The sequence below is a fragment of the Bufo bufo genome, chromosome 2, assembly GCF_905171765.1.
Source record: "Bufo bufo chromosome 2, aBufBuf1.1, whole genome shotgun sequence".
Taxonomy (NCBI): Eukaryota; Metazoa; Chordata; class Amphibia; order Anura; family Bufonidae; genus Bufo; species Bufo bufo.
In genome coordinates this window covers 278,199,518-278,218,748 of record NC_053390.1, presented here as the reverse complement: position 1 = coordinate 278,218,748, position 19,231 = coordinate 278,199,518, and the positions used below count along the sequence as shown (strand labels likewise).

Below are 19,231 nucleotides of genomic sequence, written 5' to 3'. Positions count from 1 at the left end.
TATCAACCAGAAAATGGTCCTGCCAGCCTACACTTCTCAGAGAAGGAAAAGTGCTTGGCCTTGTATGGTGTCTGAAGATCTACTTATTCCGGAGTAAGAGCTTTTGGAAAAGAGACCACACATTGTCCTAATGTAGAGGAGAAAACCTCCAAACACTCCATAGCTAGGTGTTCAAGAGATGCTATCAGCTCACGTTACAAGAGCGAACTAAAGCCCCACAGAAAGCATCCATGCTCACTGCACTAGAGGCAAAGCCACTTAATGGGCAGGTTATTCTTATAATCCAGCTGACAGCATCTGCTGGGCTGCATCCTGGATCTCACTAAATACCGAAATTATCCACCATTGTAGGCTAGAGTTCTCTGCAAGAGGGCATTCTTCCTATGATCATTCAGTTTTGATTTCTGGTATCATCCACCTTTAATGGATCGAACTACATAACCATATGTTTGTGCTACTGTGAAGGCCGTCCAGGAAAAACTGAATTTACTATGCTATTCTTCTTTCCTGTTGTCCATAAATGACCCTCCCTATTTAATAAAGATTTGTTGTTTTCTTATATTCTCACTTTAGTCTCAAAAATACACAAAGGGGAAGGGCAAAGTCCCTTATTATAGGGTATGTTCAATTTGTTTTACCTTTTCACATCTATGTGCTGCTATTTGGACCACAGGAAAGAAGAATAGCATAGTAAATTCAGTCTTTATATCTGTTTATAAATATAATAAGATTAAACTTTATTTTTTCTCATTTAATCAGAGATATGAAGAACAAGAACTTTTACGTTTTATTTATTATGGGGGAATTCAGCATGAGATCCGGAAAGAAGTCTGGCCTTTTCTTCTTGGACATTATCAGTTTGGCATGACTGATGCAGAGAGAAAAGAGGTATTTTTCAGAGTGAAACTATAACACCAACTAAGGACTGCTATTATATATTACATCACATTCTTTTAAAACATGTTCATTTTATTTTACCCTTCTGTTTTATTTTCTAATAATAGACAAATGCTGATTAACCAGAAGCTTTAACAGGATTTGATTATGCAGTTCCTGTTATACATGAGCCCATATGGTATTGTTCAAATATAGGAATGTGTTATATATTGCTATGATACACAGACCTGATCATCAGAAAATTAGTAGGTTTATAGGCACTAATAACCCATGGTGAACTGTATTCTGTCCTGTCATTTATGTCATTTTTAGATGTGAATTTATTCTGTACATTTTCTGTTCCATTTGTTTGTCCTTGGGCTAGGTGGATGATCAAATCCGTGCCTGCTATGAACAAACAATGGCAGAGTGGCTTGGTTGTGAGGCCATTGTGCGACAGAGAGAGAAGGAATCGCATGCAGCTGCTCTCTTGAAGTGTTCTTCTGGAGCCAGTCTAGATATACAAATCCAGAGAATGATGCATAGAGACTCCACAGTCAGCAATGAGGTTGGTTGCAGAGAGTTCTGAATGCACTGTAATAAAGTAGCATACATATTTTTACAGAAAACTCACATGTCACATTTAAAATATACAAAGAAAGTTTAAAAGTTTTATAAATTCTTCTTTTTGACGATATTGTATTCATTTTGAGCTATGTGTCATTTTCTTTTCCATTTACATCTAAAGTGAAAGTAAAAAATTATGAAATCTGTGGGGAGAATTTATCAAGACTATTATTTCTTACACAATCTTAATGTAGTCAAGTGTACGGAGTAAGATCCACCTTGCTTATTAAATGGTTCAGGTTTCGTAATAAATTAGGCACCAGGTTTCATAATAAATTAGGCACATCCCTTGCACTCCATGCACCAGAAAGTAAAATTTGAGCTATAATTTATGCCACTTTCAGGTGTAAATTATAGTAAACTTGCCAGGCTTTGGACAGCACACTCTGTCCCGGTGTGCCCCATGCATGGGAAAGTGGCATAAAAGCCCAAAAAGTTGCACGTTTTTATGCACACATGGTACTTGCGCAAGAATTGTGACTCTTTGACACCATTTAACTGGCTCACAGGGGGAATAACTTCTCCCCTACATGTTTTACCTGTACTCCACATATATGCAATATCTGAGGGGGTTTTCAGAGATGAAAAAAGAATTTGGACAAATGACAAAAGAACCAATACTCACCTGATAAATCCCCACCACTCAAGCTCTGGCACTCTGATGGTCTCCGCTTGTCTTAGTTTATTTTGCTGCAGCAGTGATGTGTCTGTCCTCTCACGAGACCCCTGCAGCCAGTCACTGGCCACATGCTTGTCACACTCGCCACTGCACATGGGACTTGCATTGGACTGTGGGGTTAATCCATTTTTCAAGCTCACTCTTACTACATACACCATTCGTATTAGGCTAAAACCAGTCCACGCAACCATGCAAAATGCTGCCACTACGTGCCATATTATTAAGCCAACAAGAATCTATTGCTGATAACTCACAGGTACACACAGAGACATTCTGCCCTCTGTAGCATCAAACAAGTTGGTGTCTAGCACACTGGCATTAAAAGAGTTAAAGGGTTGTGCAGGCCATATATTGTGACCTATCATCAGGATAGGTCAACAATATCTGACAGGTCCGACACCTGGCACCCCCGCCCATCAGCTGTTTGAAGAGGAGGCGGTGCTCCATGCCAGCGCTGCTTCCGGTTTATTACACTACGCTTCGTCTCCTCTGGAGTGGTGGCGTAGTGTAATTACAAGTACTCACTCCATTAAAGTGAGCGAGTACTTGTCCTTACACTGCACTGCTGAAACTTACGAGACTACTTGCAGTGTAATGAACAGGAAGCAGCGCTCACATGGAGCCCCACCTCCTCCTCAAAGAGCTGTTTGGCATGGGTGCTGGGTGTCGGACCCCCACCGATCTAATCAATAGGTCAGACGATCTGACGATAGGTCATCAATATACACTCACCTAAAGAATTATTAGGAACACCATACTAATATGGTGTTTCGACCCCATTTTGCCTTCAGAACTGCCTTAATTCTACGTGGCATTGATTCAACAAGGTGCTGATAGAATTCTTTAGAAATGTTGGCCCATATTGATAGGATAGCATCTTGCAGTTGATGAAGATTTGAGGGATGCACATCCAGGGCACGAAGCTCCCGCTCCACCACATCCCAAAGATTGCTCTATTGGTTGAGATCGGTGACTGTGGGGGCCATTTTAGTACAGTGAACTCTTTGTCATGTTCAAGAAACCAATTTGAAATGATTTGAGCTTTGGTGACATGGTGCATTATTCTGCTGGAAGTAGCCATCAGAGGATGGATACATGTTCTCATTCTGTTACGCCAAATTCGGACTTTACCATTTGAATGTCTCAACAGAAATCGAGACTCATCAGACCAGACAACATTTTTCCAGTCTTCAACAGTCCAATTTTGGTGAGCTCTTGCAAATTCTATCCTCTTTTTCCTATTTGTAGTGGAGATGAGTGGTACCCGGTGGGGTCTTCTGCTGTTGTAGCCCATCCGCCTCAAGGTTGTGCGTGTTGTGGCTTCACAAATGCTTTGCTGCATACTTCGGTTGTAATGAGTGGTTATTTCAGTCAACGTTGCTCTTTTATCAGCTTGAATCAGTCGGCCCATTCTCCTCTGACCTCTGGCATCCACAAGGCATTTTTGCCCACAGGACTGCCGCATACTGGATGTTTTTCCCTTTTCACACCATTCTTTGTAAACCCTAGAAATGGTTGTGCGTGAAAATCCCAGTAACTGAGCAGATTGTGAAATACTCAGACCGGCCCGTCTGGCACCAACAGCCATGCCACGCTCAAAATTGCTTAAATCACCTTTCTTTCCCATTCTGACATTCAATTTGGAGTTCAGGAGATTGTCTTGACCAGGACAACACCCCTAAATGCATTGAAGCAACTGCCATGTGATTGGTTGACTAGATAATTGCATTAATGAGAAATAGAACAGGTGTTCCTAATAATTCTTTAGGTGAGTGTATATTGCCTGCACAACCCCTTTAACATTCAAAAGCGCCATTCTCAACCATCTCTGGAAATCCTACAGAGAATGATCGTAGCTTCTGCTCGACCTACTGCTCCATCGGACAGGGAAAACTTACCCCTGTTCCTAGGATCATCGGGGATTCCAGTGATCGGTCCCACACGATCACTTACTTAGCTGCCTTTGTTATTTACTTTTAAATGTTTAATATACATGTGTACCTTTCTTAAAGAAAATACCTGATACATTTTAGTTCTCACTGTAAAGCAAATATGATCGAAGTAAGCTATTTCTAAAGTTGTGCTGATTATATTCAAAAATGTTAACAACATTGAATAATTGGTTGCGTTTCTTCATATACTTTCTATAAAAAGAGGAACTTGACGCAGGAAGTGTTTTTAAATCAGTCATTTCCAGCTATTTTCTTATTGCATGGGAAATATAGTTCATATTCAATCCATTATAATATTACATACTTTATTTTGTTTGTATGTATTTAAACAATGGTTGAATGTTATTTTTCAGTCTTCCCAAAGCTGTGGTTCTGATCAACAAAATCATGCTCGTCTACAGAGTGATTCCAGTTCAAGTACGCAGGTAAAGAGAACAGTGTAAATTCAGACAGACAGTCTTAAATTGTGCCAAATTTATAATGCTTGATGATAAATCTGTCGCATCTGTAGCCCTTCTAGTTTAAGTTTATGACACCTATAAATTGGCTTAGATTTACTTTAAAAGTGGCATGGCATCACATTTAAGCCGTGCCCTTTTCTGTGAAGTTACTCCCCTCTATACTAAGCCATGGCACTTTTTTGGACAAGGCTAGAAAGTGTCTAAAACATGCGATAAATGCAGTGTAAAGAATTTACGCCAAAAACCTGTCCATTTTCATTTCCATTTAGTAAGTCTGCCCCATTCTGATAGTTTTGGAATCTATTCAAACTAAAGCCACACCTAATTGTATATTAAACCAATGTCCCAGTCATTAACTGGCCTCAGTGGTGATGTGTCCCCACACAGCATGTCACTGCTGGATCACGTTCCACTTAGATATACATCACAGCTGAGGCCAGAAAATTTTTGCAGCAGTGCATATGACCCTGTCCAGGAGTTTACATGCTGGGGGCTGGAAAGAGCACAGAATGGAGCCTTGGTGCTGCAACAAAGCAGCAGGTAGGAGATCAGTGTATTTTTTTTTACTTTGGGTAGAAGACTGTCCAAAGGCAAATGAAAATTAAATTTTTACAGTGGCTGACCCTAGATCTTAAACCAATGTATATTTACGGCGCAGGTTTAAGCAGGCTGCCTGAGTGATTTCGTAGAAGACTGAAATGGTTTTCATCACGCACTACTCATACACAATAAGTCCTGGACCCTGTTGGCCATGATGTTTGCGTGATTGATCACTTGACCACAGGGTTGCCAGTAGCAGGAGGCTGTTGATGGGTCTACCTAGACCAAGTTCAGCCCTAGCAGTCACCCAATTAACTTTAATTGGATATGTAATACATCTAAATGTATAGCATACAGTCTATTTTATGGTATTATTATATTATTACCAGAAAAATTAACTAAAATGTTAATAAGATTATTAGTAATTTTATACAAGCCTAAAAGTTCTAATAAAAGCAAACATTCTGTATTAAAAGAAAACTGCATTGGATAAAAAAAAAAAACACTGCTAAGATAATATCAGTAATAATAAAAAGAGTCTGACAACTATTATATACTAAAAATGGCAAAAATTTCTCTGGGCCTAAATCCTCAAATACCCTGGACCTGAACCGGTTAAGACAATTTGACTGATATTGTAATTTTACTGTGTTTTAATATTACCCAGAGTAATGCATCATCCTCATTAACTTTGTTGCCTTGGAGCTCCTTTAGCCTGAGACAAGCTCATTGCACATGAATGATGTTATCCTAATTAAGGAGTATTTAAACAATGTGCTGGAAAATAGAAGATGCTTGCACACAATTTCTGATGTGCCTGGGATGCATGCTGCAATTATTTTAGTTGTGCATCAATCACATTATGATCCTGGTCACTTTAAAGGGCACTTCTATTTATAGTCTTTGAAAATCTTTGATGCACAAATTCACACAGGAGTGAATAAGAAATTAAGTGTGCGTATAAATAGTGTTTGCATAACAGTCTGAAAATTAAAAGCTCTGATCTGCTGTAGATTATGATTTTCTTTCTCTACTACAGTATCCTAAATAAAGAAGTAACTTAAAGGGCATCTTTCAGCAGATTTCTACCTACGAAACTGGCTGACCTGTTGCATGTGCGCTTAGCAGCTGAAGGCGCCTGTGTTGGTCGCTAGAGATGTCGCGAACATAAAATTTTCCGTTCGCGAGCGGCGAACGCGAATTTCCGCAAATGTTCGCGAACCGCCATAGACTTCAATAGGCAGGCGAATTTTAAAACCCACAGGGACTCTTTCTGGCCACAATAGTGATGGAAAAGTTGTTTCAAGGGGACTAACACCAGGACTGTGGCATGCCAGAGGGGGATCCATGGCAAAACTCCCATGGAAAATTACGTAGTTGACGCAGAGTCGGGTTTTAATCCATAAAGGGCATAAATCGCCTAACATTCCTAAATCGTTTGGAATAACGTGCTTTAAAACATCCAGTGTGTGTATACGATCAGGTATGATGTTGTATCGATCAGGTAGTGTAAGGGTTACGCGCGCTTCACAGTGACAGACCAAACTCTGACAGACCAAACTCCCCATTTAACGCACCGCAAACAACCTCAAACAGTCCATTTGCACAACCACAAACTCCCCATTTGCACATGGTTGGATACCAAGCTAGCCATGTCCCATTCCTTGTCCTCACTGACGTCATTGAAGGTCTCTTCCTCCACCCAGCCACGTACAACACCAAGGGTCCCCGAAAGGTGACAACAAGCCCCCTGGGACGCCTGCTGTGGTTGGTCTTACACCTCCTCAAAGCCACCTTCCTCCTCTGACTCCTCTTCTTCAGACTCCTCTCTCTGCGTTGCCGCAGGTCCAGCAATCGACGACGACAAGGCTGCTTCTGGTGGTGATGGTGACCACAACTCTTCCTCTTCATGCTCATCTACGGCCTGATCCAACACTCTTCGCAGGGCATGCTCCAGAAAAAACGCATATGGGATGAGGTCGATGATGTTGCCTTGGGTTTGACTGACCAGGTTTGTCACCTCCGCAAAAGGACGCATGAGCCTACAGCCATTGTGCATGAGCGTTCAGTAACGCGACCAAAAATTACCCAGCTCCGCAGAGGCTGTCCTCTTTTTTTTATTTTTATAAACAAATCTGTTCTTACCAGTTTAATCTCTGTTTTGTCCCCTGTCAGGGGCCGGTGTATGGAATAGATTTTAGGAACCGGGAGATGGAAAAAGATGGATGGTCGGTCCTCTTACTTCCAATTTGGGGCACTGCGTGTGCGCCGTGCAATGTACTGTGCCACCCTATAGAAGTGGTGTGTTAAGTAGTACTATTCCTATCAGTTTTAATCCCTGTTACGTCCCCTATCAGGGGCCGGTGTATGGAATAGATTTTAGGAACTGGGAGATGGAAAAAGATGGTTGGTCGGTCCTCTTACTTCCAATTTGGGGCACGGCGCATGCGCCGTGCAATGTACTGTGCCACCCGATATGAGTGGTGGGTAGTGGGCACAGTACAGTCTGTGGGCCTGACACTCACTGGCAGGCAACTGCAATTATATTACAGAGAAAAAAAATTATGACTTTTTTATCTGCAAGGTACTGTGCCACCCGATATGAGTAGTGGGCACAGTACAGTCAGTGGGCCTGACACACACTGGCAGGCAACTGCAATTATATTAAAGAGAAAAAATTAAATAACTTTTTTATCTGCAAGGTTCTGTGCCACCCGATATGAGTGGTGGGCAGTGGGCACAGTACAGTCTGTGGGCCTGACACTCACTGGCAGGCAACTGCAATTATATTACAGAGAAAAAATGTAATGACTTTTTTTTATCTGCAAGGTACTATGCCACCCGATATGAGTGGTGGGCACTGGCAGTGGGCACTGTACAGAAAGTGGGCCTGACACACACTGGCAGGCAACTGCAATTATATTACAGAGAAAAAATTAAATGACTTTTTTTATCTGCAAGGTACTGTGCCACCCGATATGAGTGGTGGGCACTGGCAGTGGGCACAGTACAGTCAGTGGGCCTGACACACACTGGCAGGCAACTGCAATTATATTAAAGGGTAAAAATGTAATGATTTTTTTTTATCTGCAAGGTACTGTGCCACCCGATATGAGTGGTGGGCAGTGGGCACACAACAGTCTGTGGGCCTGACACTCACTGGCAGGCAACTGCAATTATATTGCAGAGAAAAAATGTAATGACTTTTTTATCTGCAAGGTACTGTGCCACCCGATATAAGTGGTGGACACTGGCAGTGGGCACAGTACAGTCTGTGGGCCTGACACTCACTGGCAGGAAACTGCAATTATATTACAGAGAAAAAATTTAATTACTTTTTTATCTGCAAGGTACTGTGCCACCCGATATGAGTGGTGGGCAATGGGCACAGTACTGTCTATGGGCCTGACACCCACTGGCAGGCAACTGCAATTATATTACAGAGAAAAAATTAAATGACTTTTTTTATCTGCAAGGTACTGTGCCACCCGATATGAGTGGTGGGCACTGGCAGTGGGCACAGTGCAGTCAGTGGGCCTGACACACACTGGCAGGCAACTGCAATTATATTACATCTGCAAGGTACTGTGCCACCCGATATGAGTGGTGTGCACACAGTACAGTCTGTGGGCCTATGGCCTCTCACACACGGGCAGGCAACTGCAATATATATATATATATATATATATATATATATAAAAATAAAAAAAAGCAGACTGATGTACCAGCCCAAAAAAGGGCTTTTTGGGGTGCTGTCAGGACGCTGTCCTTACAGCAGATGAGTCTTTGAGGACTGGAGTGGTCACAGAACACTGGCCTAGCTAACGATTTCCCTATTAATTCAGCAGCAGCAGCACTCTCCCTGCTCTAACTAACACTGCAGCTTCAGAATGAATCTAAGATGGATGCTGTCCTTCCTTTTTGATAGGAGGTGGGAGGGTCTGGAAGGGAGGGTATGCTGATTGACTGGAATGTGTCTGCTGACTGTGAGGTACAGGGTCAAAGTTTGCTCAATGATGATGTATAGGGGGCGGACCGAACATCACATATGTTCGCCCGCCGCGGTGAACGCGAACAAGCGATGTTCGCCGGGAACTGTCGCCGGCGAATAGTTCGGGACATCTCTATTGGTCGCATGTCCATATGTGCCCGCATTGCTGAGAAAAATGATGTTTTGATATATGCAAATTAACCTCTAAGAGCAACGGGGTTTTACTGTTTAGCCTACAGGCTCCACTTTCTCTGCAACTGGTGTGCCCACTGCACTTTGATTGACAGGGCCAGGCGTGATGTTTTCACTGCCTGGTCCTGTAAATCTAAGTGTAAAACCTCTAAGTGCAACGGCAATGGCCCTGTTGCTCCTAGTGGCTCATTTGAATTTTTCTCAGCAGTGCGGGCACATACTGTACATGTATAGACATAGGACCAACACAGATGCCTTCAGCTGCCAAGTGCACATGCAACAGGTCAGCCAGTTTCATGGGTACAAATCTGCTTACAGATGCCCGTTAAGGCCATTTACACGCTGGTCAAGGATCAGGCAGTTATTGGGGATGAACGTTTGTACATTGGGTGACCGCTTCTTTTATGTGGCACATAAAATCATAATTTACAGGCAGCACATGATCCTATGTAAATGGAGATGTACTGCGGCAAACAATGAATGAATACATATAGGGAAAAGCGATCGCTTGTCCCCATACAGAGGACATCATTGCTGCATGTAAATGCAGCTATCACCTCCGCTCATGGTAATTAGATTAGGTATTTATCAGGACCGTTCAGTTTGTTCCTAATAATTGCCTGGGCATCGAACCATGTGAAAGGGCCTTTATTCCATAAGTGGAATCTTGTATCTGCATTCCTTGTTAAAAACAGTTTGTTGAGGTAGTAAATCAATCATCCTAAAATAAAACAGTCCTCTCAACTCCTAACATAGTCAGGCTTGGACTGGCCCGTAGGAGAACAGGTGAATGCTCCAGTGGGCCCCTGAGGCAAGCTGGGCCCCTAGTCCACTCCTTGCACAGATGGCACATGACACAGTACACTGACTGCACTACATATAAACAGGCAGTATACATCACCTCAACCAGCCTCAATTTGTATAAAAAGCTGAGTAGATTATATTACAAATTACCAGTTCATTATTATAGGTCCATCAGGTGGCTGAGATGACTTGTAGGTACAGAGGCAGGCCAGCCAGCATCCTCTTTCATCAGGGATTTGCCTTCTTGTAATCGCTGCAGGGGCCCCCATAATCAATCAACTGCTATCTGCCACTATGTGAGCAAATACTATTTGGATGTAGCTTTACAATGGGCCCTAAAAACAAATTTTACTGGTGGGTCCAAGGCACGCCAGTCTGGCACTGAACATACCTGTAGTCATGTAGTATATTGTGCCACTGTCCAGTGTCACCAGACTACTTTCATAGAAATACAGTGGTACTTAAACGTTTGTGAATCCTTTAGAACTCTTTAGATATGGTTTTGTAACCCTTTCCAGCCTGATGGGCATCAACAAATCTTCTTCTGAAGTTTTCAGAGATCTCCTTTGTTCATGCCATGACACACTTCCACAAAAGTGTGTTGTAAAGATCAGACTTTAATAGATCCCTGTTCTTTAAATAAAACAGGTTGCCCACTCACACCTGATTGTTCTCTTTGATCCAACACTTATTGAATTTGTGTATTTGTTGTGGAACAGTGGCATGAATTATATCCTAAACTGATATTTTAATACTATATTTTATTAATCTATGGATCACTGCCGTTTGACATTTTTTACTTAAGTATCTAAATGCAGACATACAGAAGCTAAACTCTGCACCATATTCATTCCCTGTCCAGGTTTTCGAGTCTGTAGAAGAAGCTGATCAAGCAGACCCTAAAAGTGAGGACAGTAAAATTTCAAAAATACCCAATGGAACAGTACCTAATGGGACTTGCTCTCCAGATTCAGGCCACCCATCCTCCAGGAACTTCTCTATCACATCTGGGTATTCAGACCATAGTTTTAGCACAGATGATAATACCTCAATGGAGACCAGTAAAAATGCACTTTACCTCCACATGAAGTCAGGATTGGCTAGTGGAAAAAAACAAAGCAGCCTGGACAGTGCATTAGATAACAAAAGGGTAGAAGAGGAACTTGCAGTTCAGGACAGCATGGAAACAGAAGCAACAGCCAATGAAAGTTTGGATGACTTTCTATCAATTACCGAAAGCACTGAGGACATCTTGCTTGACAAGGAAACCACAGTGCTTTCTGTGGTAGAAGCTTGGCCGGACAGTGAGGCTGAGAAAGAGAGTCTGGTGGGAAGTGAAGACAACCTATCTGAAGAGCCAGAGATGGAGAGTCTTTATCCACAACTTGATTCATTGATTGTCATTGATGCAACTATGTCTGAAGTTTCTCCAGTCTCATCCACTGGAGTGACATACTCTGTAAGTAATGCACGGGGGTATTTCAGCATGTTATTTATGGTCATTCATTAAATTATAAAATATACTAAGACTGGTTAGGTACATATTTTTCAATTCACTCAGAAACCAAGCTTCATTTTAACATTTATAGTGAAAATATACCCAAATATTTCCCATATGCTATGTTAAGGAATTGAATGTCAGTATCATACATGTACCTTGTTTCCTTCAGGTTCTATGACTTTATTACAGATCATTTATGCTGACTTTGGTCATATAGCTATAGCTCTTTTCCAGTGGTCAGCCTTAGGGAAGACAAGTAAGAGTAAAGATTGTAGATATGTTCTGGTCTTAGACGTTCAAGATTCCAGGACCAGGAGTGTCTGTCTAATTGAATCCTGGACAGGTGCCAGTTTAAAGAGGCCTGTGAGCTGCTTGTGGCTTCCCAAGCATCATTGTGGCCACAATTACTATATGGTGTTGTATTTTTAGTATGTCTAATATAGACTGGAGGAAAATTTGTGCTGAGAGGGATGCTCCTAGATAAATTAGTTTCATTGTATATCTTCAGACAACATACATGCTTTATGATTCTTAACCTGAAACTTGTTCTAAATATACTTAGAAATATGTATTTAAATGTAGTGGACATAATACAGTTCATTACCAACTACATGGTAATCTATATAAACATTGGTGAAATTGCTACATAAACCGGTTTTGTTCCACGACATAAAGCAATTGCCTCAGACTTTCAGATCCTTTGTGAGCTCTAAGAAAGCTTGCTGTTCCTTGTGCCTCCCCTGCTGTCGTGACACTGTAGCAAACTGAGGCAGCTATTGTTTGAACACAAGCTATATTCATATTATGTAAAAATCAAAGATGGTGGCTCACTCCAAACGAAATATAGGAACAGGTGCTGCTAGCCTAATTAGAGGGACACCCACCCTCTAGAAACAAAGAAATGCAAACACTATAGTTATATTCATATTATGCTGCCTTTGAAAATAGCATGATTATATATTGTATAGGAAATTGTGCCCTTTTTTGTCCCTTAACTGATGCAGCTGAAATGTATTATTGCTGTTGAAACATATAGAGGTCAAGTTGAAGCAACTGGTCTCTAAATGAGATGCTAACTTTTACATTTGTAATTAAATTATATTTTAAAATTATATTTTATTTAAATTATATTTTAAAATAGTGAATTTCATTTTAGGGTTTAATTGCACTTTTAAATAGAATACATAAACAAATAATGACCCACTTAGCAAGTGATGGGCGTATTATTCAAATATATCCTATTTACATATAGTTGGAACAGACTAAATTTCACCCTATTTTTTTCACTCGCTAAGGCCTCTTTCACACTTGCGTTGTCCGGATCCGGCGTGTACTCCACTTGCCGGAATTACACGCCGGATCCGGAAAAACGCAAGTGTACTGAAAGCATTTGAAGACGGAACCGTCTTCCAAATGCGTTCAGTGTTACTATGGCACCCAGGACGCTATTAAAGTCCTGGTTGCCATAGTAGGAGCGGGGAGCGGTATACTTAGAGTCCGTGCGGCTCCCGGGGCGCTCCAGAATGACGTCAGAGCGCCCCATGCGCATGGATGACGTGATCCATGCCATCACATGATCCATGCGCTTGGGGCGCCCTGACGTCACTCTGGAGCGCCCGGGGAGCCACACGGACGGTAAGTATACTGCTCCCCCGCTCCCCGCTACACTTTACCATGGCTGCCAGGACTTTAGCGTCCCGGCAGCCATGGTAACCATTCAGAAAAAGCTAAATGTCGGCTCCGGCAATGCGCCGAAACGACGTTTAGCTTAAGGCCGGATCAATGCCTTTCAATGGGCATTAATTCCGGATCCGGCCTTGCGGCAAGTGTTCCGGATTTTTGGCCGGAGCAAAAAGCGCAGCATGCTGCGGTATTTTCTCCGGCCAAAAAACGTTCCGTTCCGGAACTGAAGACATCCTGATGCATCCTGAACGGATTTCTCTCCATTCAGAATGCATTAGGATAATCCTGATCAGGATTCTTCCGGCATAGAGCCCCGACGGCGGAACTCTATGCCGGAAGACAAGAACGCAAGTGTGAAAGAGCCCTAAGGCTACTTTCACATTAGCGTTTTCAATTCCGCTATTGAGAACCGTCATAGGAAGAAAACGCTTCAGTTTTGTCCCCATTCATTGTCAATGGGGACAAAACTGAACGAAACGGAATGCACCAAAATGCATTCCATTCCATTTGGTTACGCTCCCATCGCGGACAGAATAACGCTGCAAGCAGCATTTTTCTGTCCGCGATGTTGTGCGGAGCAAGACGAATCCGTCCTGACACACAATGTAAGTCAATGGGGATGGATCAGTTTTCTCTGACAAAAAAGGTCAGTCGGAGAAACATAATGGTGTTCAAGACGGATCCGTCCTAGCTATAGAAGACATAATACAACCAGATCTGTTAATGACGGATGCATGCGGTTGTATTATTGTAACGGAGGCATTTTTGCAGATCCATGACAGATCCGCAAAAAACGCTAATGTGAAAGTAGCCTAACAAGTTTAAACTTAACCTTTATTCAGTTTCATTTTCTAGAATCATCCTTTTAATATAGAGGTAATGGTTAAAACACTCAGTGGGACACAGTATTTTCAGTATACTGTATATGTAAATGCTTGTGTCAAATGGTTGTGACACAAGCAAACATATATACTGCAAATACTGTGTCTCCCACTGATTGTTTGAACCATTACCTCTATATTCAAAGGATGATTCTAGAAAATGAAATTGAATAAAGGTTAAGTTTAAACTTGTTAGTGAGTGAAAAAATAGGGCGAAATTTAGTCTGTTACACTATATCTAAATAGGATATAACTGCACTCTTAGCACACTTTAAAACGGCAGAGGCAGCATTTATGTAACATACTGACTCATGTACTAAAATTCTAATTAGTATATAATGCTAGTAGCAAACCAAAGACAACAAAAAGACCACACTTACACTAAATACTTTAAAGGCATATTCATTTGGAATCATTTTAAATTAAAATGGAGTCATCGGGGACAATCATACAAAACAGTGTACTGTAGCGCCCCTAGTATTTATAACTCCCCCCTAGAGTGCTCCCTGTAGTTATAATGATCCCTGCAGTGCCCCCTGTAGTGTCAGTAAGTATCTATAGTGCCCCAGTATTATAATGTTCCCTGTACTGCATCTGTATTATAATGCCCCCTGTATTGCTCTGGCCTGTATTAATGCCCCCCTGTAGAGCCCCCTGTATAATAATGCTCCTTGTAGTTCTCCAACCTGTATTAATGATCCCCAGTAGTGTACCTGACACTCGTTCCCTTACGCCATTTATAGGCTTCTTCCCGCCTATGGCCTGAGTTGTTACCGCTGCTTCCTGTGTCATGTCTTGAGTAGCATGATGATGTGATCATGAACACCTGTGTCCTGACACAGGCATTTGTGACTACGTCATTGCACTACCTGGGACCCAGGGCAGGAGGTCATAATTTCAATGGTGGGACAACCCATTTTTCAATGAAACTCTCATCACCTTTTTGGTGGCAATGCGCACCAGTAAAGTATGAGTGTAATAAGTTCCATGTAACGACACGTATGGATTATACTGAATACATGAAGACATTGGGAGAAATTTAACAATATCGTTTATGGGGCATCAATTTACAGTCTGGCAAAAAAGGTGCAAAATAATTACATATTCAACAAAATGCTGCATATGACATAATAACTTTAGTGCAGCTTACTTGAGAAATTAGATACTTTTCTTTATGTCATTTCATGGTTGCAATACATGTACATCTGTAGTTTGTGCTAAGCAAGTTGAGCAAATGGCTTTTTGAGACTGCAGCATAACATATTCTTTTCATTTTTGTCATGTTTTTTTTTCCTCTCCATTGACTAAAATGGGGAAAAATGCAAGCCTCGGAAATCATCATATTTAAAGTTTATTCACACGTCCGAGTGTCCAAGTTCTGTCAGCATTTTCCCAGCGTTTGGTTGAACTTTTTTTTTTTACAATCTTTGAATCAATTTCCTATGCAGGGGATCAGTGCAAAATGGACAACACTCGGATGGCATCTTTTGGTTTCACTAACCCATTGAATAGAATGGACGTATTCTGCCTTTTGCCATTTGCTTCCTGAGAACCAATGTTCTACTGAAAAATACAGTCTGAATACACAGAATTCAGTGGATCTGTGTGCATGACACAACCAGCACACGATCGTGAAACACTGAGGTGTGAATAAGCCTTTAGAGTTTTTACCAGTTAACACTTTTCCATAAAAACGGCATCATTTTTGCCAGGCAGTATAAGTACCCCCATCAATAAGTGTGAGCAATGCCTTCTAAAAGAACCTCACTTTTTCTGGACTGACATGATTCATTGCATTGATACCTTTTTAATTATTTTGTTGATATCTTTCTATTTCACGGTTTCTAAAACTATGTAGCAAGAAATGCTGGATATGTACACTATCAACTTGCACCGTATTGAGAAGGATGTCCAGAGGTGTGATCGCAACTTTTGGTATTTCACACCAACCAACTTGGAAAAGCTTCGAAATGTCATGTGCAGGTAACAGTCATCAGACCATCAAAATTGCCATGGTTATTTTACAACTGTTATTCCCTTTTCCCTCTGAAGATAGAAACTTGGATTTGTCAGCTAAAATTTCCAAAGACATACAGTACACTATTTTTGCTTCACCTTGTGCTGTGTTAAGTGTTACAATACAATAATCTCTCATTATCCGCACAGAAAGGGGAGAAGGAAAACATACAGTCAGGTCCATAAATATTGGGACATCGACACAATTCTACCATTTTTGCCTCTATACACCATCACAATGGATTTGAAATGAAACAAACAAGATGTGCTTTAACTGCAGACTGGCAGCCCCCCTCCCTCTATATTCATCGGTGGCCAGTGCGGATATTAAATATGACCAGTGCGGTCTCCCCCTCCCTCCCCAGTATTAAATATGAGCAGTGCGGTCTCCCCCTCCCTCCCTCCCCAGTATTAAATATGAGCAGTGCGGTCTCCCCCTCCCTCCCTCCCTCCCCAGTATTAAATATGAGCAGTGCGGCCTCCCCCTCCCTCTATTCATTGGTGGCCAGTGCGGATTCAAAGTATTGTGATCAGTGCGGCCTCTCCTCTCTCTCTCCCCCCCCCCCCATCATTGGTGGCAGCGGAGAGTACCGATCGGAGTCCCAGTTTAAATCGCTGGGGCTCCGATCGGTTACCATGGCAGCCAAGACGCTATTGCAGTCTTGGCTGCCATGGTTACTTAGCAACAAATAGAATCATTATACTTACCTGAAGAGCTGCGATGTCTGTGTCCGGCCGGGAGCTCCTCCTACTGGTAAGTGACAGGTCTGTGCGGCGCATTGCCTATAGACCTGTCACTTACCAGTAGGAGGAGCTCCCGGCCGGTCACATAGATCGCAGCTCTTCAGGTAAGTATAATGCTGCTATTTGTTGCTAAGTAACCATGGCAGCCAAGACTGCAATAGCGTCTTGGCTGCCATGGTAACCGATCGGAGCCCCAGCGATTTAAACTGGGACTCCGATCGGTACTCTCTGCTGCCACCAATGATGGGGGGGGGGGAGAGAGGAGAGGCCGCACTGATCACAATACTTTGAATCCGCACTGGCCACCAATGAATAGAGGGAGGGGGAGGCCGCACTGCTCATATTTAATACTGGGGAGGGAGGGAGGGAGGGGGAGACCGCACTGCTCATATTTAATACTGGGGAGGGAGGGAGGGGGAGACCGCACTGCTCATATTTAATACTGGGGAGGGAGGGAGGGAGGGGGAGACCGCACTGGTCATATTTAATATCCGCACTGGCCACCGATGAATATAGAGGGAGGGGGGCCGCACTAGTTACAATTAATACTGGGGAGGGAGGGGAAGCCCGCACTGGCCACCAATAAGTTAAATACAGGAGGGGGCAGTCATGTACACAGTTCTCAGTATATTCTAACTTAAAGCGTCCCCATCACCATGGGAACGCCTCTGTGTTAGAATATACTGTCGGATTTGAGTTTCACGATGTAACTCAAATCCGATGGTATATTCTAACATAGAGGCGTTCCCATGGTGATGGGGACGCTTCAAGTTAAAATATACCATCGGATTGGAGAAAACTCCGATCTGATGGTATAATCCTGACTTTACATTGAAAGTCAATGGGGGACGGATCCGTTTGAAATTGCACCATATTGTGTCAATGTCAAACGGATCCGTCCCCATTGACTTGCATTGTAAGTGTGGACGGATCCGTTTGGCTCCGCACGGCCAGGCGGACACGAAAACGCTGCAAGCTGCGTTCGGGTGTCCGCCTGCTGAGCGGAGCGGAGGCCAAACGGTGCCAAACTGATGCATTCTGAGCGGATCCGCATCCTCTCAGAATGCATTGGGGCAGTACGGATCCGTTCGGGGCCGCTTGTGAGAGCCTTCAAACGGAACTCACAAGCGGAGCCCCGAACGCTAGTGTGAAAGTAGCCTAAGTTATAGTAGGCGGTGTCTTCCCTTGTCCTGTGGGCTTCTCCTTCTCCTAGGCTGTAGCGCTGGCCAATCGCAACGCACAGCTCACAGCCTGGGAGAAAAAAACCTCCCAGGCTGTGAGCTGTGCGCTGCAATTGGCCAGCGCTGCAGACTAGGAGAAGGAGACGCCCACAGGACACGGGAAGACACCGCCTACTATAACTTACAGAGCAAAGGTACCAGAGGGCATAACGGGAGAACGGAGCGGCGCCCGGGGATAATAGTAAGTGCAGTGAGATCCCCGGACGCAGCTCTATATGTCTGTATAGTTAGTTCACATTGTTTTTACAAGTGAAAGGTCCTCTTTAATTTGAGGGTATTTACATCCAAATCAGGTGAACGGTTTGCATATGTGCCTCCCACTTGTTAAGGGACCAAAAGTAATGGGACAATTGGTTTCTCAGCTGTTCCATGACCAGGTGTGTGTTATTCCCTCATTATCCCAATTACAATGAGCAGATAAAATGTCCAGAGTTCATTTCAAGTGTGCTATTTGCATTTGGAATCTGTTGCTGTCAACTCTCAAGATGAGATCCAAAGAGCTGTCACTATCAGTTAAGCAAGCCATCATTAGGCTGAAAAGCAAAACAAACCCATCAGAGAGATAGCGAAAACATTAGGCGTGGCCAAAACAACTGTCTGGAACATTCTTAAAAAGAAGGAACGCATCGATGAGCTCAGCAACACCAAAAGAACCGGAAGACCACGGAAAACAACTGTGGTGGATGACCGAAGAATTCTTTCCCCGGTGAAGAAAATATCCTTCACAACAGTTGACCAGATCAAGAACACTCTTCAGGAGGTAGGTGTATGTATGTCAAAGTCAACAATCAAGAGAAGACTTCATCAGAGTGAATACAGAGGGTTCACCACAAGATGTAAACCATTGGTGAGCCTCAAAAACAGGAAGGCCAGATTAGAGTTTGCCAAACGATATCTAAAAAAGCCTTCACAGTTCTTTTTAAATCAGATGTTTCTTTATTATCAGTTTTCAGTCATTTTTTATAACATTAACATGGCATTTTTTGTAGACAGCAGACATGTACATTATCAGTCATATATAATATATACATTATGAAACATAT

At 42.6% G+C, this 19,231-nt stretch overlaps 1 protein-coding gene across 1 annotated transcript in view; it reads left to right on the top strand.

Annotated features, from left to right (window-relative positions):
• The window catches only part of SGSM1 (small G protein signaling modulator 1), a 273,270-nt gene that overhangs the window by 213,045 nt on the left and 40,994 nt on the right, over nt 1-19,231 (top strand). The window contains exons 17-21 of the mRNA XM_040419686.1: nt 760-888; nt 1,262-1,444; nt 4,488-4,559; nt 10,985-11,581; nt 16,046-16,170. Coding sequence (XP_040275620.1) covers nt 760-888; nt 1,262-1,444; nt 4,488-4,559; nt 10,985-11,581; nt 16,046-16,170 — 1,106 coding nt within the window. The remainder of the gene's footprint in view (nt 1-759; nt 889-1,261; nt 1,445-4,487; nt 4,560-10,984; nt 11,582-16,045; nt 16,171-19,231) is intronic.